General features: G+C 22.2%; 7 protein-coding genes across 7 annotated transcripts; 4 read left to right on the top strand and 3 right to left on the bottom strand. All coding sequences in view use genetic code 6, as the record gives it.

Moving 5' to 3' along the window:
- Positions 1 to 1,258: 1,258 nt before the first annotated feature.
- TTHERM_00666570 (alpha amylase domain protein) lies at positions 1,259 to 4,625 on the top strand (the record flags this gene model as incomplete). Its single annotated transcript, XM_001020026.3, has 7 exons — positions 1,259 to 1,685; positions 2,102 to 2,579; positions 3,224 to 3,450; positions 3,516 to 3,865; positions 3,925 to 4,026; positions 4,086 to 4,388; positions 4,452 to 4,625. 7 exons carry the CDS (start codon positions 1,259 to 1,261, stop codon positions 4,623 to 4,625), a joined length of 2,061 nt encoding a protein of 686 aa, XP_001020026.2.
- Positions 4,626 to 6,098: 1,473 nt separating this feature from the next.
- On the top strand, positions 6,099 to 6,827 carry TTHERM_00666560 (proteasome subunit alpha type protein; the record flags this gene model as incomplete). The annotated part of the gene is made up of 1 exon (XM_001020025.3): positions 6,099 to 6,827. The coding sequence occupies one exon, from the start codon at positions 6,099 to 6,101 to the stop codon at positions 6,825 to 6,827; it is 729 nt and encodes a 242-aa protein (XP_001020025.1).
- Positions 6,828 to 10,090: 3,263 nt separating this feature from the next.
- Positions 10,091 to 10,564, bottom strand: TTHERM_00666540 (60S ribosomal protein L21; the record flags this gene model as incomplete). The annotated part of the gene is made up of 1 exon (XM_001020023.3): positions 10,091 to 10,564. One exon carries the CDS (start codon positions 10,562 to 10,564, stop codon positions 10,091 to 10,093), a length of 474 nt encoding a protein of 157 aa, XP_001020023.3.
- A 1,150-nt stretch (positions 10,565 to 11,714) lies between these two features.
- On the top strand, positions 11,715 to 13,842 carry TTHERM_00666530 (Ibr domain protein; the record flags this gene model as incomplete). The annotated part of the gene is made up of 2 exons (XM_001020022.2): positions 11,715 to 13,195; positions 13,293 to 13,842. 2 exons carry the CDS (start codon positions 11,715 to 11,717, stop codon positions 13,840 to 13,842), a joined length of 2,031 nt encoding a protein of 676 aa, XP_001020022.2.
- A 1,642-nt stretch (positions 13,843 to 15,484) lies between these two features.
- On the bottom strand, positions 15,485 to 17,125 carry TTHERM_00666520 (acyl-CoA thioester hydrolase CGI-16; the record flags this gene model as incomplete). Its single annotated transcript, XM_001020021.1, has 4 exons — positions 15,485 to 15,877; positions 15,943 to 16,189; positions 16,358 to 16,674; positions 16,817 to 17,125. The coding sequence occupies 4 exons, from the start codon at positions 17,123 to 17,125 to the stop codon at positions 15,485 to 15,487; spliced, it is 1,266 nt and encodes a 421-aa protein (XP_001020021.1).
- Positions 17,126 to 18,197: 1,072 nt separating this feature from the next.
- On the top strand, positions 18,198 to 20,847 carry TTHERM_000666519 (FHA domain protein; the record flags this gene model as incomplete). Its single annotated transcript, XM_012798584.1, has 5 exons — positions 18,198 to 18,284; positions 18,344 to 18,529; positions 18,595 to 18,729; positions 18,940 to 20,273; positions 20,550 to 20,847. Exons 1-5 carry the CDS (start codon positions 18,255 to 18,257, stop codon positions 20,845 to 20,847), a joined length of 1,983 nt encoding a protein of 660 aa, XP_012654038.1. The 5' UTR covers positions 18,198 to 18,254.
- Positions 20,848 to 21,254: 407 nt separating this feature from the next.
- Positions 21,255 to 22,706, bottom strand: TTHERM_00666500 (hypothetical protein; the record flags this gene model as incomplete). Its single annotated transcript, XM_001020019.3, has 1 exon — positions 21,255 to 22,706. One exon carries the CDS (start codon positions 22,704 to 22,706, stop codon positions 21,255 to 21,257), a length of 1,452 nt encoding a protein of 483 aa, XP_001020019.1.
- Between the last annotated feature and the right edge of the window lie 1,900 nt (positions 22,707 to 24,606).

Here is a 24,606-nt window from a genome sequence, read left to right as displayed (position 1 = left end):
AATTTAAAAAAATCAAAAATAATAACAAAAAAGAAAATCAATGATAAAAGTTATACTTAAGATATTTAATTTATCTTTTACTTGACGTAGTTTATGAAAATATGTAATAAATAGTAAATTAATTTTAATATAAAACTAAGTTGTTGCTTGTATTATCTTTTTTTTTGAAGTAGTAAGTGTTTTCTAATGTTAAAAACTAAATTTTCTAAAAATTTAAAGAAAAAATAATGCATAAAACTGTAATTTGATTAATTTTGTATTTATATAAATGCCAATAATCAAGATTTTAGTTTTACCAAAATTAATGTTTAATTTTGAGTAGAAATTAGACTAACTTTGATTATTAAATTTGTTATTTTTAAGTTTAAAAGAAAAAAAAGCATATTTTTTTTGTTTTAATTGGGGTTTTTGCATATTATCAGATAGCACTTTAGATAACTTTTTAAAAGTAACAAGGATATTTTAAAGTTTATTTTTTTTAGTAATTCGAATAAAATGTGCTAAATATAATTTTAAAAATATTTTAATCTTATTAGTAACACCAAATCAAATAGTGATAAATTTAAAAGTAAATCTAATTACATCAATAAAATGATATTAGATTACTATCTTTTTAAAAATATTATCTTTATTTTATTTGTAAGCTTTATCCATCCATCCATCAATTCATTCATTGTTTATCTATTTAACTATTTTAAAAATCAAAAAATTAATGATAGAATTTTGCAATAATATAATATTTATTTCTTTATGCATATAATATCTATCTGTCTTGAATATATTTCTATATTGATATTTTATTAGAATTTAAATGTTTACATACAAATTCATTTATATAAAGGAGTAATCAATTTATCAGACTAGTAATTAACAATGCAAATTATTTAGATTACCTCAAATTAATTAATTATAATTTTTATAATCAAATTTTAAAAATATCAGGTAAAGGAAAGAATATTATGTTTGTATTTGATTTAAAATCATAATAATACTTTATTTTTTTTGATTGAAAAAGAAGAAGAATTACGTTTGTAGTATCTATCCTAAGTACACTTTTTAGCGGAAAAAAGAATATAATAACTATTAGTTTAAGAAGTGATTAAAGATTATATAAAAACAAAGATCAAATCAATCTTTTTGTATTACAACAATAAAACAATAAGAAATAAATTAAAAAATAAATAAATAAATTCTTAAAATAAATTAGATAGTTTTTTAAATTGAATATAGAAAAGCTAGTTAGAATTATAATTTTTGAATGTACATTGACTCCGGTGACTCTTTAGCCTAAAAAACAGGATCTCGTAAATTGATAAAGAAGAGATCCACATTCTGTCCTATTTCCAAGAGCAGTAGCTCTCTTGATTATGAATTCAATGTTAAGAATTTCAAGATTTTTGATGAAAGCCCACAACTCGCTAATTACTTGCCTCATTTCGAATAAAGATAGTTAAGTTTTATGGAATGCATTAATTAGATATTTAAAAGCGATTATTCTCTAGAAACTTTCGCTTAACAGTATGAGTAGTTCGGTGTCCAAGCAACTCCAACAGGTTTTTCTTATAAGGAATATGCACCTCAGGCAATTGAAGTTTATCTTACAGGAGATTTTAATAATTGGGCAACTAAATAGTATCCTTTAGTTAACGATGGCACAGGTATTTGGAACCTAAATCTACCTGAAGGTAAAGTTATTAATTCAACAAAATTCCTCAAATATGCTTTTAAATTAGCTAATACTTTTTAAATTCTAATCTATTTTCCCTAAAAGATTTTATTGTGTTCTTTAATTTTATTCTACTTCTTTCAATATCTTTGAAATTCCTTTTAAACTTCAAACTATTCAAATAATTACAGCGCTTACAGCAATAAAAATATTTTTGGCTGAAAATCAAAATCCTATGAAATTACATTTCATTTTTTTAAATTAATTTTTTCTATTTAGCAATGAATTTTTTCTAGCAAATAAATCTGATTTTTATTTTTTAGGGGAAAAAAATTGTTGAAAAAGGAAAATAGAAAGAGTATTTAGTTAGTTAATATAAGCTTGTTGAGACAATTATAAAAATGTTAATTTCATAATTATAAAAAATAATAATAGGAGTTGTGATTGAGCATGGCAGTAGAATTTGTGCATATGTTAGAACTTCTAAAAATTAATATCTTTATAGAGTTCCTATTGGTGCAAGATATATTAAAAAATTAGATGTTAACAAAAAAGACGATGAATTTTGTGAAATATTTTGGAATCCTCCTCAAAAATATGCCTTCTAGCACATTCATCCCCATAAGCCTAGAGTTTTTAAAATTTACAGAGCTGAAATAGGAAAGCAAGGTCCTGAAAAAAGAAACTACACATACAAAGAATTTGCCTAAAATGAGCTATAACGTATAAAAGATTTAGGATATAACACAATTCTTTTGGTAGGATTATAAGAGCATGAATCTGTTGGATCTACTTATTCAGTTGTAAATCCTTATTCAATCAATTCTTCAGCAGGTACTCCAGACGATCTTAAATAATTGGTTGATAAGGCTCACGAAGTTGGCTTGTATGTCACCATGGATATTGTTTAAACGTAATATAGCATTAGCATTTATCAAAATAGATAGAAAGCCTTTATTCCTTTGAAAAAAGCCATTTTAGTCAATTTAATTAAATAGATTAGAGTTTTAAATTCTTCATTCAATTAAGATAAAAGTTTAAGATAAGAAAAGCAAGCACATCTATCTATTAAAGCAAAAAAATAATAATAAAATAGATTGTTCTAATTAAAAGATTCAATTAAAATATAAATTACAAAAATAAAAATATAAGAGAGATTATAAAAAAATGAATCATATTCAAAGGTATTAAATTATTGTGAAATATTTTCTTTCGCAAATTATGAAAGATTATTGAAAAATGTAGGTAATTCTAAAAAGAATTTGATAAAAACACTAATATTAATTAGATCAAATAAATAAGGTTTAGAGATAGCCAAAATAATATTAGCAAAAAGTGTAAATATATAGTTAATTTAATAGTTATCAAAAAACATAATTTAATTTTAACTAATTAATCATAATGCTATACAATAATTCTAGCTAGGTTTTCTTGAAAAATTTTAATTTTAAATTTAAAGGCATTGATTTTTCAATAAACTTTATCATTTTTTATTATTAATTAATAATTATTAAATAAATTATCATTCATTAAATAAATATTTATAAAATAAAAAAGTCATGCTTCACCTGAAAAGGGCTTCAATCAATGGGATGGAAGTCACTTCAGCTATTTTATTGATGGAGAATAAGGAATCCATCCTTAACATGGGGGAAGATTATTTAATTTTGCAAAATGGGAAACTTAGAGATTATTACTATCTAATTTGGGATACTTTTTGAATGAATATAAAATTGACGGTTTTAGATTTGTTGATGTACCATCAATAATCTATAAACATCATGGTATATTTTTTAAAATAAATTGTGTCAATGTAATTTAAATAAATAAATAATTAATATCATTGAAGGTCAATTCAAGTTTTCTGGTAATTTGGATGAATATTTTGGTGAAAACAGCTCGATTGATGGTTTAGTTTATCTTTAGTTAGCAAATGAAACAGTTCACAAAATCAATTCTAATGCAGTAACATTTGCAGAAGATGAGTCAGATTATCCTTCTTTGTGCTTCCCATTAGAATAAGGAGGTATCGGCTTTGATTACAGAATATCTATTAAAGCAGCTGATGAGTTCGCCAATTACTTGTGTGAATCAAATAAAGTTGATTTTAATAAATTAATCTCTTTGTTAGACTAAAGACTCAATGAAGAAAAGGTTATTTCTTCTCTTTGCTATAAGTCATCAGATATCATCTTAAAGGTATATAAAATTAATTTATCTTTTTTACACGAATTTATTTATTTTTTTATCTATCATAGAACATAAAGCATAAAATCTAATAATTATAAGATGGTGAAGTCCAAAAGCACCTCTCGTTGCACAAAATAGCAAGAATGATTGTTATTTCATATGGAGGCGATGTAAGATTATTAGAATAAAAGCAATAGAATTTTAATTATAATCATAAATAATGAATTAGAGCTACTTAAACAGATATGGTAATGAGTTTGGATCATCTGAGGAGTACTTTAGATCAGATTTATTAGGAATAAGTCCCTACAAAGAATTATTAGAATTTGATAGGAATTTATTAAAATTGGAAGAAACACATCAAATACTTTCAATGAAAGAGAAGAGTGTTACACAAAAATCTGATGGAATTTTAGTTTTTGAAAGAGCAGATTTGATATTTGTCTTTAATTTAAATGAATAGAGTTAGAGTAACTTCAAAATAGGAACAAAGTGGAACTCCGAACACAATATAATATTTAGTACTGACGATGTAAAATACATTTTAAAAATAAACAATTATTAAAAATTAATTAATTAATTAACTAATTCAAAGGCTAATTTTGCTGGCAGAGCAAGAATTGGTCACAATAAAATAAAGGTTATTAATGAAAAAGTTAATACTCTAATTTTTAGACCTTTCCATCTAGTACTTGATATTCCTTCACATTGTGGTTTTATACTATAACCCATCGATACTGAAGGATTTTTCGAAGAAAGAAAGGAGTGATTTATTTAATATACAAGATAATATTTTTTTTAAAACTTAAAATAAATAAACTTACTTTTTATTATTTTTTAAAATAAATCAAAAATATTTAAATTTATTATTATAAAAAATGTGAAATAGTAATTATGTATAAATAGATAAACAAATAGATTGATTAATACTAAATAAACTAACTAACTAACTAAATAAATAATATATTTTTTATTTTTATGGAATTCCTTTTTCTTATTTTTAATTTTTATTTTTATCAGTTAAATTTGAAAAAAATATTTGAATTTGTATATTTATTGGTAAAGAAAATCTCAATCTTAAAAAATCGATTGTTTATTTTTAACTTAGCAAAAATATTTAATGTAGAAATTCAGCATGTTTTAATTATTAAATAAAATTTGGGTTGATATTTTATTTATTTGAAAAAATAAGTAATTCAGCATTTGCTTATTTTTTTTAAATTATTTTTTAAGTTGCCTTGAATATTTTAAATAAATATCTTAAATTGATTATTCATTCCAAAAGAGCAAAAGGGATCTTTTAATTTAAAATAGTAAATGTTATACTACCAATATTTACTTTTTAAAATATATTTGCCAAGTAAAAAAATAGCAATTTAATAAATTTTATGTATTATTTAAATTTATTTTTTAATTTTGTTTTGTTAAATTAAATTTTTGAATTAATTTAAAATATGGATTCAATTAAATAAATAAATAAAAATATTACTGGCTTTCTTCGTTTTAGTTTAAAATAAATTCAACAAAGGTAATAAACAATAAATGAAAATGATTATTTTGTATGAATGTGATTAAATGATTGATTTATTGTTTTGTCAATTTGCAAATACGAAAAAATAAATGAATTTATATGTATGTATGCCTTGATTATTATTGCTTATTTGCATTAGCTTAGATTAGTTAAAATAAGATATGTTAATAGAAATATCAGAAGGATTGTTCTCTGATCTCTTGTAAATAAAAGAGGGCTGAATAGATAGATATTCTACAGTTTTTGTTTGATATTTCATTGATATTTAAAGATAATATAAATAAGAAAAGGAAACACAAAATGAATATCTTTTTTATTTATTTTTAAAAAATAAGAGGATTTGCATTCAATTGAAATGAATACATATTGATTGATACACAGATAAATAGAAAGGCAATCAGATCAAATATTTTGAAATTATAATATGATTCTTGCTTGATATCAAAGAGATTCTTGATTTACTACCTATATTTCTATTTATTTATTTAATATAAATTAATTAATTTATTTATTGTTTTTATCGGATTTGCAAATAAAAGACAGACAGAAAATTTATTTATTTTAAAAAAGTGAAAAAGAAGAAAAAGATTAATAAATAATCATTTAGTTATTTATAACAAAGCAAAAAGAAACAAATAAAGAAAAGAATCAACATCATTAACTCAAAAGTTAAGATTTTAGGCAAAAAAAAAGTTAAAAAGCATAATATAGATGTCTTACGATACTGCAATTACAGTTTTTGGTAAAATAGGTAACTTGTTCTAGGTTGAATATGCTATGGCTGCAGTCAACTAGGGTTTATGTTCAATCGGTATTAGAGGTACTGATTGCATAGTCATGGGTGTTGAAAAGAACCCAACCACAATTTTGTAAGAAACCAGAACCATTCGTAAGGTTTAACGTTTGGATGACGCTACTTGCATCTGCTACTCTGGTTTGACTCCTGATGCTCGTATTCTTACCAACATTGCAAAAGTAGAATGTTAAAGCTATAGTTTGAATTACGATGATAGGGTTCCGATCAATTATATTGCAAGATATATTGCTAGTGTTTAGTAAAAGTATACATAAAAGAGTGGTGCAAGACCATTCGGTATCTCTACCCTTGTAGGTGGTTTCGATAGCAAGGGACAACCTCGTTTATTCTAGACAGATCCCAGTGGTGCTTGCACTGAATGGAAGGCTGTCGCATTAGGAAAGCACAGAAAGACTGTTATGGAAAACCTTGAAAAGAATTACTAAGAAGAGTACTTAGCCGAAGAAAAGTGTCTTGAATTAGCCTGCCGTGTCCTCTTAGAAGTTGTTTAAAGTGGTTGCAAGAATATTGAATTAGTTGTTCTCAAATAAAAAGTTGAAGGAGATAAGAAAGTTTATGAATACAGCATGATTTCTGAAGAAAAAACAATGGCTCTTATTGAAGCAGTTGATGGCAAAAAGTGAATGAAAATACCAATCTAACCCTTAATATTTAATGAATGATTTTCAAAATCAGTCATTTATTTTTTTTAAATCGAGATAGGACTCATCCAAGATGATAAAAATTACTCTTTTTAAAATATATCTAGATGTAACTATAAAATAGCATAAAAAACCCTAATCAGTCAATCCCTCAGATAATATATATTTTGTCAGTCAGTCAGCCAGTCACAAAAAGATATGTTAAAGATTAGTAAAGATCGTTATTTGCACAATTTATTTTTTAGAATTAAATAAATAAATAAATAAAACTGGAGCACTATATATAATCATCCATGAAAAATGAACTAGTCTTTAAAATTCTAAATATTAAAAAAATATTTTGCTATCCAACCATACGTAATTATATGCATAAATGATAATAATATATCTATCTGAGTTTGTTACCAAATAAAATAATTCTTTTGCCTTTAGATTGAAACTGAATTCTTTTATTTAGCTTGAATATTGGTAACCTAGTAGATCTGAGTTATAATTAACTATAAAAAAATTTATGTGATAGCTGCTACTTTCTAAAGCTACAAAAAGATAAACACAACATTATTTTTCATATATTTATAGCTACATCTAATATATTTAAATCTAATTCAGTATTTGTATTTACATTTTATATTCTACAAGTAAGTAAACTTATTTATCATCTTTTCATCATAAGTAAATTTTTGATTCTACTTAATGCCCGTTTATTTTTTAAATTACTTCAGTCTAATCTAATTAAATTAAATTAATTTTTTATCAAAATGCATTTTATTGAACATATTTTTTTAAATAGTTTAATTAATTCTAGTTTATTACAATTTTAATTCAAAAAATTCTATCGAAATTGAATCGAATATCAAATTTATTTATTGTTTAAAAAAGTAATTTGAAATAGACTTGAATAAATAATAACTTGTTACATATATTAAAAATATTAGTATATTATTTTAATAAATGTAAATACACTTTTAATTTAATTTTAAGAAATAAAAAATGAATAATAACCCATAAACTAACTAATGCTTAAAAGAAAATGATATTAATTGATTTAAAAATAGATGAAAATAATAAATATTTTATATTTATTGAAATTTTTTGAGTTTATTTTTTTCAATAAAATAATTAATACAACTAACTAATATATATAAATAAATACTTTTATGATAACATAGAATAATATATTCAAAAAAATATATAAAAACTTTTATTTGAAATTATTTAAATCAACAAAAACTAATCTAAAAATTAAATTTTTTAGTTTTGTTTTACACACCAAATGATTAAAGAAAGTGAAACTAATTTAAATAATTTATTTTATTTTTATATTTCTAATTTTAAAATGAATATTTGATATTATAAAATAACTTTTTAGATTTCTTTAAATTACTAAAAGGACTATTAATAAATACTGTTTATCTTTTTATCTAAATTAATTAATAAAGGTTGATAAATAATTTTCATTTGAGCTTAAATTATTGAAGTCAACTAAAGGAAGTTTATTTTTAGGAAGATATTTTTAACAAATATATATAATATTTATTTATTTCTTAAGTTCTATCTATTATGATAAGTAAAATTAAGAGTTTTTAAAATTGAATTTTTTCAAGGTTTTAAATAAGTTTAAATAATAATTTTCATTGCTTTTTACTTTACTACAAGATAGATCGATCCATGATATCTATCTTACATTTTTTGTGCTATTTCAACTTAATAAATGATTTATACTAATAAATTTCAAATAAAGAATTTTTATTTTGAAATATTTAAAACTTTTTTTTCAAATATTTATTATCAAAAGCATAAAAAACATTAAAATTTTTAACAATTTTAAAATATTTATTTTAAATTTTAAAAATTAAATTATTTTTAAGAATATTTGCAAAAATAATTTCGATTTATTTGCCTGTGAACAGAAAAATGTATTGAAAATAGTAAATTTTGATTTGATATATGAATTTGCTATATTTTGGATAGATTCACAGTCAGATAAATTTCATCAATAGAAATTTGCAAAAAAAAAGATTTTGAGTAAATTAATTAATTAAGATATGATTTAATATATGTATGAATATATCTTAATAATATATTAGATGCAAATTTTAATTTATTTTTGGCTTCACAAAGATATTTGTTTGTTTGTTTGTTTATTTATTTATTTCTTTTTTAGTGATTATAATTATTTGAAATATAAAAACTTTATACAAACTAATTATGTCTTTTTGTTTACTTAGACCACCAAATACTAAAAATAACTGACACAACTATCACCAACCAGCCAACATTATATCCTTCTCTCTCAAAATTACCAAAAATTTAAATTTATAAAATACAGCTTTTGGATATTCAATTTTATGAACTTTAATTTGTAGTGGATTTAAAATTTTAATTGATTTTTCAAACAAGAGTAAAAAAAGATGGATGAGCACTGAATGTGCATTTAATAAAATTTCCCTTCTTTATTTATAATGATTGATTGATAGATAGATAGATAATCTGCAAACTTTTTATTCTTGCTTATTGATCAAAATACTTACTCCCTTTTTTATAATTTATGAGTTTATTTGAGCTTGCTGGCTTCGTTCAAATTCACTAATATATATGATGCTATTAAAAGTAACCTTAATAAGTGGCATTTATATTCTAATAAACTCGATTGATCATTTTGTTTTTATTTTGCAATTCCTACTTTAAATAATAGCTGCTAATATATATTTAAGTATCTATTTGTTCGTTTTCGATTTATCTGCTATAAGCTGCTAATTAGTTTATTTATATATTTTTGTGCTTATTTGACATATTTGGTCTGAATTTGTTTATTAATAAAAATCAAGAGTCCTATTATTTAGTTGATTTATTATGCATTATTTGTATTTTTTAGAGAGAGAAGAATAGGAATTAGTGGTATTATGCTGAGAGTTTCAGAGAATTCGGCTATATTGCTTATTTTAGTAGAAGACTGGTTGGTTGATTAATTTGGTTAGCTATATAGTTTGCTTGCTTTCTTGCTTGCTGTGGTCAGTAGATAAAGAGAATTAAAATATGAAAAATATAAGAAAATAATTTAGTTTAAATACTTTTAAATATGGAAATATATTGAGCATAAATATAAACGTATAAATCATAACAAAGTAAATTTCCATTATTAAACCTATAGCTTATAGAATTGAGAGATGATCTTTCAATAGTAATGTAAACTTGCAAAAACTTTATTTATTAAATTACTATCTTATTAGTATGTTACATTGCGCTCAGAAAATTTCTCTGAAGACCTTGGGGTGTTAGAAGTTAACGGCACCTTGGACTTGGACAGCTTCCAAAGGTTGGCCGGGGTTTCTCTTGGTGGAGACTCTCTTACCAGCCTTGTTACCTTCAGCCTTAGCTTAATCGTTAGCTTAATATCTCTTGGAGAGAGCGGTTTTGACGTTGGAAGGTCTAACGTGTTCAATTTTAACATGGAGTCTCTTTTCAATATATCTACCATTGACGATTCTGTGGACAATAACACCGATGGATCTGGGGTTAACGTTGAAAACCTTACCAGTTCTTCCGTGGTATAATTTGTAGGGCATACCCTTGTGTTGAGAACCATCAACCATGATATCAACGTATTCACCGACCTTGTAGGTAGTGAGATATCTGGAAATTCTAACGTGACCCTTGGTCTTGTAGGCCTTAGCGAATTTCTTTCTAGTTTGTCTTCTATAACCGTAACTGTGAGTCATCTTTAATTATTATGTTTTTAATCCTTCTTCTTATTATCTTTTTAATTTATCTTTTATATCAAAATTTTTAATTATCCTTTTTTTATCTTATTAATCGTATTTTTCTCCTTCCTTCTTTTTTAATTTATTTCACCCTTCTCTTCAATCTCTTTTTTTCATCCCCTTTCATTCTTCTTATTTATTTGCTTGCACTCTTCATATTCTTCTAATGCATTTGCAATCATATTCTTTGCTTCGCTTTCCTTCATCTACTTATTCACTTGATTATTTATTTATTCATTTAATTAATTTTTTTTCAAACAAAAACAAGAGTCTTCATTTTTCAATCTTTTTTTTACAAAATTTATCAAAACAGCCCTTCCTCCATTTTTATATCTTCCTTCACATTTTATTTTCTTCAATATCAGATTTAATAAATAATTCATTCCAAATTATTTGTTCAACTTTCTTCTACCATTTTTTTAAAAATTCTAATTCAAATTTTTTGAACAAACATATTTTAATTAAGAATTAAACTTAATTTTTTAAAACAATTTTTTTTAATACGATTTAATTTTCACTTTTTATAAAAAATTTAAATTGATGTAAATTAAATTCAAAAAATCTTGAGATTGAATAAAAATAAAATATATATTTTACAAATAAATGCATTTTCTTTTAAATAAAAAATAACTCATTTGTTAATAATCAATTTTTACTAAAAAAGGAGTTAATTTATTTTATTAAAAATGTTAATCAATTTATTTTATTAAAAAATGATAATCAATTTTAACTAAAAATCGAGTTAATTTATTTATTTTATTTAATTTAATTTGTTTTATAAAAAAAATAAATAAATATTTTATAGCAACATTTTAGATAGATAATAAAAAATAAATTTTTATTACCAAGATGGAAAATTATTCTCAGTTTAAAATAATAAAAAATTTTTGACAATAGGAATGAATGATTAATCATATTATAATTTTTTATGCAAATAATAGTTTAAGTGCTTTTAGTATCACCAACTAATCTTGTGGTTCTGCAATTATAAATTTTGATAGTCAGCAAAAAGTTATTATGCGATTTATTATTTAGATTTTAAAGATTTAAATCAAGAAATATCAGAAACAAAAATCGGGATAGCAAAATTTAGTTACTTAAATTAAATATGAGTAATTAACTATTTCTGCATAACAAACTGCATTCATAAAAAGCTTCAGGCAAAGTGGGAAACGGAGAGTTTAATGAAAACACATCCTTTTCAGAGATTATAGCAGAAAGTGGAGAGAATAGATTTTTCAGCAACCCTAATAATAACAACAACATTAATAATAATAGATTAGCAGGTTAAACAAAAGATGAGACTAATGTAGAAAGTTCCCATAATTTGATGCAAAAACCCAATTAAATGTAATAAGATATAAAGTTTCCACTTTATAGCTTTTCAAATAGCTAATTGCCTGGTTTTGTGCAGCATAATCAATAGCAGCAATAATCTTTACAGGTTATACCCGGTTAATAAAATTAGACATTTAGAATTCACTACAAATCTCTTTTATCAGAATCTTAAGAGTCAATCTAAAAAGAAAAAGGGAGTTTAAAAGATGATCGCAGTATTAATTAGAATTTAAACTAGCTTTAACCATATATTGATAAATAGAATTAGTTAACAAGATCATAGAATTTAATAAAATAGCTTAAATTGAAACCTGTTTAGTACGAATTGTATAAGAATTTAAAAGAAATGAAAGTTAAAAGCGAAATTGCGTTTTTTATTCTAGTAAGTGAAAATTGTATGAGTATGGAAGAAACACTTTCTTTCTTTACAACAGATGAAGAAAACCAGCATTTGCACTTTTTTTTGCCTCGAAGCAACATCAACGATGATATCTGTGAAATATGCCTAAGTTCAAAAAGAATGCATGCAAAAAATAGCTTAGAAAACATCAATACTGCTCTTTCAATAAGACAATATATTCGCGAACTCTCTTAACAAGATTGCCTAGAAAATGCAGATATAAAAGAAATGCTTTCTTAGTCAGAAAAAGACGTAAACATGAATTTACTTAATTAATAGACCTTACAACTTAACACATTTTAAGTTTAAATGAGTCCGAGGTCTCCTTTAAGGAAAAGAACTATGACTTGTTAGATTTGCTATAATCAAGTAGACGAAAGTAGTATGCTCTATTTTAATAACTAAAACCATGAAATATGCATTGAATGTTTTAGAACTTATTTATCTGAAGAGATTATGATATCTAAAATTGAAAACTTAAAATGTCCTCATTGCTCTTGTACACTATCTGAGTAAACTATCATTGATCATACTACTGCATCTCTCTACAAAAAGTATAAAATCTTTCTTAGAAACACTCTCATCAACAAAGATCCTTTAAAAAGATTTTGCCCCACGCCAAATTGTGATCAAATTATCTCGCTAAAAGATAAAGATCAAAAAAATGCAAAATGTGATTCTTGCAAAATTGTTATCTGCTGTTAATGCAATAGAATAGAGCACCAAGGTATATCCTGTGAAGATCTACTAGAAAAAGAAATAGAAGACCTTACTGATTCACGAGATATTTAAAGATGCAACAAATGCAAATCACTAGTACAGAAAGTACAAGGTTGTAATCATATGACTTGGTAAAATTAATCTTAATTATTTAATTTAAAATATGAATAAAATGCAATTAATTTTTAATTAATCTAAATTCAAATAATGTTAAAAAAAATAAATAAGCTCGATTTGTTAGTATCAATGGTGTTGGCTTTGTGGAAACACTTACACTAAAATACATATGATGCCTTTAAATCCGTTTGGATGTCCTTTCCTATAAAGTGAAAGATTTACAGTGAAAAATATGCAAATGTGGAAAATATATCTTCTCAGATTCTTTACTCTAATAGCTGTTATAATACTACTTCCTTTTGCTATTATTTTCAGTGGACCTATTTTAGCTCTCTATGGATATTTCGAAATTATGAATAGGTATATGTATATCAATATGCACACTAATTCTTTGTTCAAAAAATTTATTATTTTACTTGGAGGTTTTTTAGCTTTCATCCTAGGATTTCTTTTAGATCCTCTGATATTGATTTCAATAATTCCATTAGGGATATATGTGCTGTGTATTCAAATCCATGAAAAAAATAGAATTGAGGCTATTTCAAATCTTAGATTAAGAGAACTTTAACAAAGAAATGAATCTATTAATAATATTTAAGTAAACACACACTCTAATCAACCCTTATATGAAAACGATCACTAAGTAGTTATACTTCTATGAAAAGGCTTTACTTTCAATCACTACCAAAGACTAGCTAGACTAACAATCAAATGAATAAAAAACAAGCTTAAAAAGAAAAGAAATTCCTATAAATAATTGTTAATAATTAAGTAAATAAATAAATAAAAAAAGGTTTCTTCTTCTTCTTCTTAAGAATAAATAAATAAATAATTTTAATGATATAATCAATCAATCAATAATAAAATATTTTGATATAATAAAATATATAAACTCAAATTACTAATTTAATACTTATTTAAGCTCTATTTTATACCCTATTTATTATTTTCATTCCTATTTCCAATATTTTAATTTTTTATTCATTTTCAAACCAAATAAATTAAATAATTAATAATTTACATAAATAAAACAATTAAGCAAAACAAACACCTATCAGAGTAAATTACAATCAAATTCTGTATAAAGTAATTAATATTCACAGAATATACCATAAGCTTTTATATTAAAGTCTATATTTTAAATAAATAAACAGAAAATTAATGTTTCTTCAATTATAAATTTTCAGACATTGGTATATTCAAATAAATAATCACATATGAGGATTTGTAGTATATAAATTAATAATAAAGGAATAAAATCATTTAAAAATAATAAATTAATAATTAATTATAATAGTATTTTTGAATAAAAAGCCATAAAATTCAAATTTTATAAACAAAATTAAAGCAAAAAAATTAAAAAAAATATCTGATTAGCCAACTACTGAAAAATATTTTAAGTTTTATTGAATTTTTATATTTATTTACAGTATTTCTTAATATAGAAAAAGTTTCCGAATTTTTACGACTTGTATTTTCTACACTTTCTTTCTAGTAAATTTTCAAACTTTTGAATATTCTACAGTATTTTTTTAAATGGATTGAAAACATATTTTATTGTTCAAAATAAGCAGATTTTTTCGCAAATTTAATTCTAAACCTAACTATTTTTATTTCATTTAAATTTCTCGAAAAGTATTGAAAAAATAAAATCAATCCTATTTTTTTACTTTTAAGTCTTATAAAATCTAAAATCAATAAAACTTAAAAAAAAAATATATATATTTATTATATAAAAAGCATCTGGATTTGAATATACTCTGCATGATTTTTAAAATTAAAATATTTTTTGTGAATAATTTCAAAAATATTCTAAATTAGTATTATATTTAATAGTAATAAATAAAGTTTTATTTTTTTGAATCAACAAAAGTGTTAAAAAATGCTTAATATAACAAAAATAATTAATTAAGATAAGAAAATGTTTATGTACTTTTTTTTTGATATTTGTAATTTTAATAAACATTAAATTCATTTGAGTCAATAGAAAATTAAAATAAAATATGTAAAATGTTACAAAAACAGTTTACTTACTGAACAATTAATTTATTAAAGTATGAAAAAACTTATATATTTCTGATTGATATATTTTTTGGAAGTTGTTTTATAAATCTTTTGTTAACAATTAAAGATTGTTTGAAAAAAATGTCTTTTTGTTTTTTATATCGGTTGTTTTATTCATAGTGAAAACACACAGTAATTATTTATTTATTTATTTATTTATTTTAAAAAATATTTATTAATAAATGGAAAAAGAAGTATAAGCAAGTAAGTAATTGTATTTATTTATTTATTAGCTCATTTCATAAATCTGATAAAAATGACTCTAAAACTCTTTTTCCCTCTAAATACATAATACCATGATCATATTGCTGAGGATAGACGGGAGGAACGTCGTTTTTACACTCAAGAATTAAATGCATTTCAGTAGTTTTTTAATTTAATGATCTATTTTTTGGGTTAATAACTTCAGCTTGTATTTTAACATCCATGAAATTATTTTAAGTATAACATACATGTGACTTAAATGAAACCATAGAACCTATTTCAACTGGGTAGTGGAATTAAATGTCACTTAAATAAACCATTTTAGGACTTTCTACTCCTTTTATATGTAGATGGCCGCATACCCATCCAATTTCAATTAATCTTCTCATTAAGAAACCTCCAAATATTTTCATGTGAATATTTCTGTACTTTTTTTGAGAATAAATATTTTATTTGGAATTTATTTTAAAGAGAGGGAATAATTTTTTTTTACTTGATATTGCATCAATTATATGCTTTCTATCTTAGTATCTTGAATAGGCAGATGTTTCAAATAATTCTATGGGTTTATGAAGAATGAGTGTAATAACTTTGATTCTTAGTTGCCTGGCTCAGCAGTTTGGAAAGACATTTAAGATTTCAATTTTCTTGCTTTCTAGTTTTGGAATCCAATTTATTCTCTGTACAAGCAAGCGTCTTTGTTAAATTCATTTTCGAATGATAATTTAGGTACTTCTACACTAGAAATTTATATTAAAATAAAATGATAATTTGTTTAACTTGAAATGCATATCTAAATTAAATTTATTGTAATTAAATCTAATTTAATTTAAAGGAGTAATTTTAATTATAAACTTAAAAGCTATCCAAAAAAAAAAGCAAATATCGTATTATATTTATTTATTAACCTTTTTGAGTGATCTTAGGAGTTACGAGCCACCATCAAGAAATAAGAGGTGCCTACTAAATCTTCTTCGCCCTTATCGCTAGGTTAATACATATCAATCTTGACTTCGATTGAAGTTCTTCCGACATAAGTGACATATCCTTTGAGGTAAATATCTTTTTAAGTAGAGAGATCAGAGTAGAATTCTACATTGTCAACACAAGCAGTTACCAATGTGAGTTTTTAAGCAAATTTATCTAATTGACAGTGTTTGTAGCCAATATAACCTGCAAACAAATCTAAAAACTCCAATAATCTTCCTATTCTAATTTGGTTATCCTATTAATTTATTTATTTAAGTAAGTAAGTAAGTAAACAAAAAAGAATAACTGATCAATAGTAATATTAAAAACAATACAATGTGTTTAATATTACTATTGATCTAATTAATATATTTGAATTAAATGAAATGTTGATTTACAAAACGAAACATTGTGCTCTAGACTACTTCGTTTGAAGTGATAGGGATGTTCAACTAAACCCAAGAGTTAGTTGGAGTATTTGTTTTGTCATCAGTTTAAATTAAGTCTTTACTTCTAAAAATTTCTAGCTCTTAAAAATCTGCAAAGAAATTGCCAACAATTGTCTGCATGCTTTTTTTCTCTTCCAAAGGAAGGGGTGAAAGATTCTATGCAACCATTGAGTTAAGCCTCTGCTAAAAGGCTTTCAACTGTAGTAATTGGGCTTGCTTTAAGGTGGTGAAGAACGACTTTTAGATAAAACTCAACATCTAACTAAAATATTTAGAATTACTTTCAAAAATAATTAATTAAATCTTTCAGTTTATAAATTTGATTGAAAAAAAAAAATTAATTATGTAAAATAAATAAATAAGTACAAACATGAGAAATCTTTATTTCTATCGTTTTTGGTCAAATTTTTTATTTATTTATTTATTATTTTTTAAAGAATTATTTTATTCTATGTTTAATCAAAAAATTCATTTTTATAAAAATAAAACTTGATTAAAGATAATAAACATAAAAAATAAATATATTTATTGTTTTTATTGCTTAGTAGATTGAGAATAAAATTATTAAAATCCAAAAAAGAAAATATATTTTTAATAAATAGGTAATAAATATTAGAGGATTTTTCAAATTGGTAAAAACCAAAAGAGATGAAATTATTTTTTGGCGATTTTCTGTGATCATAGTCTTAAAATTCTAAAATAATTATTGATAAAAATTCTTAATCAGATCAGTTTTGGTGAATCTATCAAAAATTTTGTTAATAGAGAATAGAATCTAAAGTATTTTTTTTATTTAAAAAACATAGCCAAAAAATACAGTTTATTAATTTTATATATTAATTTACTTTTTTTGGTAAAAACATTTGTATTAAATTAGCAAATAAAAGAAAAGGATTATCTTTTAATTAATTAATCAAAAAAAAAAAATAATTAAATAAAAAAAATAAATAGAATTTATAAAAAGTTAATATATAAAATTTATATAGATTGTATTCTATTAATAATTTTAAAGCTTTAACTTTTTAATATTAGAAAAAGAATCAAATTTCTTCAACATAAGAAATAAAATTAAATATTAATAAATTGACTTAATGTTTAAGAGAGCTGGTTCACATTTTAAAATAGAACTTGAAATAGTTTATATTTTTCTTATTTATTATTTTTCTATTAAGAACAAAAAAATGAAATCATTTTTAGTTAAATGACAAAAAGATAAAAATATATGTTTTTTGTTGTTTAATCAAATATTAAAATATTAATTTTATGGTGAAAACATCTTTTTTTTAAATATCACTTAAATTTTTTTTTAATCAAATTATATTATAATTTAATAATTGATAAAAAAAAAGAAAAGAATTTATTTATTTATTTACTAATTTGTGAGAATATGGAATAATATTATGATTATTTTAACAATGTAAAATAAATTAAAACTTTAAGAAATAAATTAAAATTTTCAATAAATTATTTATATAGATGAATGCTGAAGTCAGAGATATGCATCATAGTGGCGATGAAGACGAAGAAGAAGGATAAGAACATTAATAAACTCATTATAAAGAGGATAAAATATATGATTAAAATGAGAATTTATAAACAGATTAAACTCTATAAAAAGGAAAAAATCAATTTTAACAAACAAGTAGAAATGAAATTATTGTGGTAATTAATTAATTAATTATTTTATCTCATCAGTTTTTTTAAAATAATTTTGAAATAATTATTAGGACAAATTCAATGGTGTTTAGAATCCAGAAACCATAAATATAGAAGAAAATTATTTAAAAAAATTAATCGATGATGAAGAATTATTTTAAATTATCAATAAAAAGCATCCAGACATTTTAAAGCAATTTAAATAAGTAAATTTGCATAAATTTATATTAATCAGTCAAGCTAATAGAGCATATGATACTATAAAAATTATTTTTATATTATATTTCTAATAGATGGCTCTATTTAAGCAATAAAAAGAGAAATATTGATTGATTGATTGATTGATTGATTGATTGATTATATTTTTTTAATTAGATTGACTTTAAATTATTTTTTTTAAAATGAATGTTTATTAGGGTAATAACTATTAAAACATCCCATTAAAAATAAGAACCAAGACTTCTTTAGAAAACCTTAAAGATGAAATTTAATACTATCGTTAAAATCATATTCTAAGAGATGAGAGTAAACAATATTATTAGACTCAAAAAGATAATAATGAGTAATAAAATCTCTAATATAATACCAAGTCTATACTTGTTTAGAAAGTTAGTGATTATGAAGAAAAAAAATGGTTTATTTCAGCTTATGGAATAGATGATACATCTAAAAATACAAATACTTAGGACTTAACAATTGGTAGACAGTAATTCCTAACTCTTAATTAAAATGGAAAAATTGTTACTATTAGGCCTAACGATATTACTCCCAATGCTGATGAAACTGATACTGATATATCTAGAATGCATTGTAAAATTGTGTATAGACCTTATATATTTGAAGATTAAAGGCTTTATGGAAGCTATTATTCATTTGTTAAGATTATTGAAATGACTTATTAAAAAATTTAGAACAAAGCAGTAAAAGAAGGCAATATAAATCACTTAATTTAGTACAAACAGCTTTACAAAATATGCAAATAGATACTTAACTTAGGCTTTATTTTACCAATTCTTAAAAAATTCATAATTCCAGAAAGGGCAGCCTATCTAGTTGATTTTAAGAGCTAAAACGGCACGAAAGTATTTATTCACCATGAAAAATATACACGACTTTACTCTCATATGATCATTACAATAGGAGTAAACTCTTAAATTTATTTTGAGTAAATCAACAACTACGAAAAAATGAACTCGTTTGAGGACATTATTGTGAATTGTATTTATGATTAAATCAGATTAAACTACGAAATAGAAAATAAAAAGTGGCAATTAGAAATAAATAGCTGCTATTTCGGCCTGGATGAAGAAGATGAAGAATCTGAAGTTTTTAAAGTTATATAATAAGTAATTAAATATTACACTGAAAAGTAAACAAAAAATGTCACGTTTGAAGATTACTTTTTCTCTCCCATGTAAAAAAATGAAGTTTTCTAAAAAATAAAGGAATTTTTAACCCAGTCATAATAACAACACAGATATAAATACCAATAATCAAAAGAATTTTAAAGTTTAACTTATGAAGAAAAATAATAAAAAAATAAATAACCCTTATTATTTTAAAACTATCGACCCTATATTCGTGCCTTAGTCAAATACGATGATTCTAATCCTCATTAGATAAAACCTTATTATCTGTTCTACAACTATTAAGCACCTAATAGAATATTTAAAATAGGAAGATTAGATACAAATCATATATAAATTAGATTTCGTCATGTCTCTCGAAAAAATACTGAAATAGTTTACAAGTAAATAAAATCAATCAATCAATATTTTATTACTTTCAATATTAATTATTTCATTCCAAAAAATCATTTTCATTTTCAGCTTCAAATTCAAATTCAAATTCAATCATTTAATTATTTTTGGTCTTTCTTTATTTTTCATTTTGATTATAAGAGAAATTAATTTTTAGTTTGTTATTCTCTCTTATTTAGTCAATAAATAGATAAATATTTTCTTTAAATATTTGTTTAAAGCTGCAAAAAAACAAACAAAATATTTTTATTAATTTTAATTAAAAGAAATAATTAATGGCTGATTAGAGATGGCTATGATGATAGTAATTAATAAAGAAAAGCCAGTACAGAAAAAACTTGGATAAATCTTACTGGATTTTAAAGTATACCTAATTTGATTTAACCTGATATATAATGTGTTTATAGCCATTAAAATATGTACAACGAAGAGATTGGTCCTTATCCAATTAAACACAATGACATTATTATGTGTGGAAAGAGTTAAAAATTTTAAATTTAATATTTAGAAAATGAAAAAAAACTAACTAATTTAGAGTATTTAGATATAAAAATGTATAGTTGATGTGTACTTTATTCTTAAATATTTAATTACTTAATTATTTATTTATTTGTTTATTTATTTATTTAACTTATTTAAGTAATTACTATTTATTTATTTATATATTAGATTAGTCAATTTAAGTAATCTTTAATTCAAAAAAGTTTATTAATTTCAAAATTAAATTTAAAAAATAAATATTTTTAATAATTGAATTAAAGTTGAATTTCAAACATGCATTTAGAATATATATATATATATATTTATTAATTTATAGATTTAGTAAGAATATAAGTAAAATAATTAATTATTTTAATAAAAGCTAATAAATTTTTTTTTAATTAATTAATTAATTTGACTATAATTAAATTTAATTTCTAATAGCCTAATTATTATCTTGTGCTTTTAATACCAGTATATGTATTATTTTTTCACTTTTTTTAAATAACAACAAATTAACAAATTTTATCACGTTCTGTTTCTTGGTTTTTAGCTTTATCAGCTTCTTTCTCAATCCCATCAATAAAGACTTTTTTAAATTTTTCTACGTTTGAATGATAATATGAATTTCTTTCATCTGACAAATCTTTTGAGTAAATATTTTTTTCTATCTAATCATACTTTTCATATGAAAACTTTTATTAGTTTTATTTTGGATCAAATTATTTTGTTTGAGATTTCATTCTAATATCCCTGATCATTTTTTTAGAATTAGGTTGTAGATTAATTTCTAATAGATAAGTAAACCCGATAAGCAGAGGTTGATTATGAAAAATCGGGTTAAAATCTGTTTTGCTGAAGCAAAAATTATATGTTGGCGAACAATTAACTAATACTTTAATATTTTCAATGGTTACCATTTCATACTCAAAGCCAATATCAACTGCATTAAAATTAAATGAGCTCTCATAGACAGCTTTTGTGTTTAAGAAGTATTCAATGCCCTGTCTATTTCTATCATTAAACTAGGTGAAATTGAACCATCCTTATCTCATTTATAAGTTTGTAATTTCTTCTACACTAGATCCAAAGAGTTAAATAAATTTTTCATTCATTCCATACTATTTTCTGATTTAGTTGTGAAATCCTTCAGTCATGTCATAAACATAATAAACATAAAATTTAGATTTATCTAGTTTATTTAGAATTTAAGGTAAGTCATTATCTAAATACTGCTAAAACTGTGTCTTGTTTCTCATTTACATCAACTTCAGCTCGTGAACAGGAATATTATTTTCTAATTATTTAGAAAATGACATTATTTGTCCATATGTAGATAGGCATTAAGCCAAAAAATATAAATTCTAGTCCTGCATAGACTTTAAATATTCTACTATATGATCAAAATTTTAAGTTCCTCTTTTCTACTCATCAAATTCTAAAACAAGAAAACTGCTATCTTTCAAATATTTTATTTTTGAAATAGGACGTAATTCATTTTAAAGAGCGCGGTATCTCTCAAATCCGATATCATTAGGAATATTTTTGTCAAATTCTATATAAACATCATTAGTAATAAATAACTCTTTTATAGTATTTGGTAAACCCGAATTAAAGAGCAAATTTGCATGATTTTTTGCTACCATTAGCTAGTTCTAAATTTTTTTAATCTAATATTAATTTTGTTTATTTTAGGCATCTTTATTTTGCTTTTTCTGTATTCGTTTGGTAGGATTCCAAAGTTTTTCATTTATTTATGAATTATAACATTTTCGAATTTCTAAATCATGTAAATTAGATTCACTGGAAGACTCAGATAGGTTCGGTCTTTTAAAATACCCTTCCTAGGCTATATCCTAAATTGACTGTTAAGAATCACTTTTAAAGTATCTATCTTCGTTGGATGATGATTAGCATGACGAAGAATATAATATACCTCTCATTTTAATTTTAATAAATAATTATTGAAAACCTTTTCTTAATTTATATATACTTTTTCTTAGCTTTTAAAAAAGCTTAAAAGATAATAAACTTGAAATAATCACATTTAACCAACTATTTTATCACTATTTAATGATTGATTAACAACTATCATATATATTAATATAAGAACGCCAAATTATCTAATTACAACAAATTTATTTATTTTTATATAATATTTATAAACAACACTATATATTGATACAAATAAATTTCTCAATCTATCTATTACTTTATTATCATGAATTATTCTTTTGCATTTCTTTATTTACTTTAAGTATCCTTCATAAATAATTTAGATTTAGTTAGTTAGTTAGTTAATTAGCTTTCTAACTCATTTAATAAAGCTATCTAAAATTATCTCAAACTAACTCACTTGATAGATAGACATTCATTCATTCATTCATCCATCCATTCATGATCATCATTTTTTATTTTCCAAATATATTAGTTTTGTCCACCTAAATATTAATAGGTAGGTAATATATTCATTTATTCTAATAATGAAAGCTTTTTGTTAAGCATATTATCAAGAAATTTTCATTCTTTTTTATTTATGTTAATTTTTAAAATTGGTATTTACAAAAAATTTATATTTTTTAATTTTTACTAATTCATAAAATTCATTATTTCTTTTAAAAGAAGAAAAATAGAAGAAAGGAGTGATAAGTATTTTTCAATAAAAGATTATTAATTAATACCTTTATCAAATTATTAAAAATAAATTAACAAAGGGATTCTTTATTTTATTTAATAAGTTTATGAAGTATTTTTTATTAAAATAAATTAATAATAAATCACTCAATAAGAAAAGAATTTTTAATATTTTGGATATAAAATATTTTTTAAAAAAAAAAAGTAAATTAATATACCTTTATTCATTCATTCATTCATTCATTCATTCTCTTTTTGTTAATTTCTCCACTATTTCTTTTTAATAGCTAAAACCAAGACTTCCATAATAAGATAATTTTATTTTATTTGATGTAGATGAAAATGAAAATGGTTATGAATATTAAAAAATTAAATAAAAAAAGAATAAAACTAATACAATCTGCTAAATATCAATATTTTAGAATATAATGATTAAATTGAAGCTAGGGTACTTCAAATACTTTATTTTGTAAGCAAATTTAAGCTAAATAATGTGACGGACATACTAATTAAAATTTATATATATATATATATATATCATTAACTCTTAAAAATAGCTAGTTTTTGGAAATACTTACTAAAATTATATTTATATTAACTAATGAAGAAGCATAAATATTTAAAATAATTTCATTTAACTTTCTTTTCAAAAATTTTATAATTTAAATAATTAATTTAAAGATATAAAATAAATGACAGTTTTACTTTAAAAAAATATAGACCAAGATAAAATATTAAGATTTAAATTACCTAAAAAACGTTGATCCCATCCATACTTTACTGATCAAACAAACTAAAAGTTGTAAAATTGAAGTAAAAAATAAATTTTTAGTTTTAATTTCAAATAATTTTTTAATTTAAAAACTAAGAAGAAATGCAAAATTATAATTTTTAGCTGTCCATCAATATCAACAAGCTACTTTAAATTGTTATTCTAAATAATTTATTTAATCTTACTGATTTTTTTCATTAATTACATTATCTAATTTATCTTTAGTTTATAAAAATATTTTCTTTTTGAAATAAAATCTATTAATTGATTGCATTTTAATATTTTATTATTTATTTATTATTTATCAATTAAGATTTTTTTTTTTCTTCTAAATAATTCTAATTAAATTATCAAAAGGAGCTTTTCTGAATAGATTCATCTAACTAAATTAAATATTGTTTTTTTAAATTTAGCAATTTAAAATTTTTTTAAAGAAC

The sequence above is a fragment of the Tetrahymena thermophila genome (assembly GCF_000189635.1).
Source record: "Tetrahymena thermophila SB210 genomic scaffold scf_8254579, whole genome shotgun sequence".
Taxonomy (NCBI): Eukaryota; Ciliophora; class Oligohymenophorea; order Hymenostomatida; family Tetrahymenidae; genus Tetrahymena; species Tetrahymena thermophila.
Note: the sequence above shows the minus strand (reverse complement) of the source record. Positions and strands in the feature narration are given on the sequence as shown.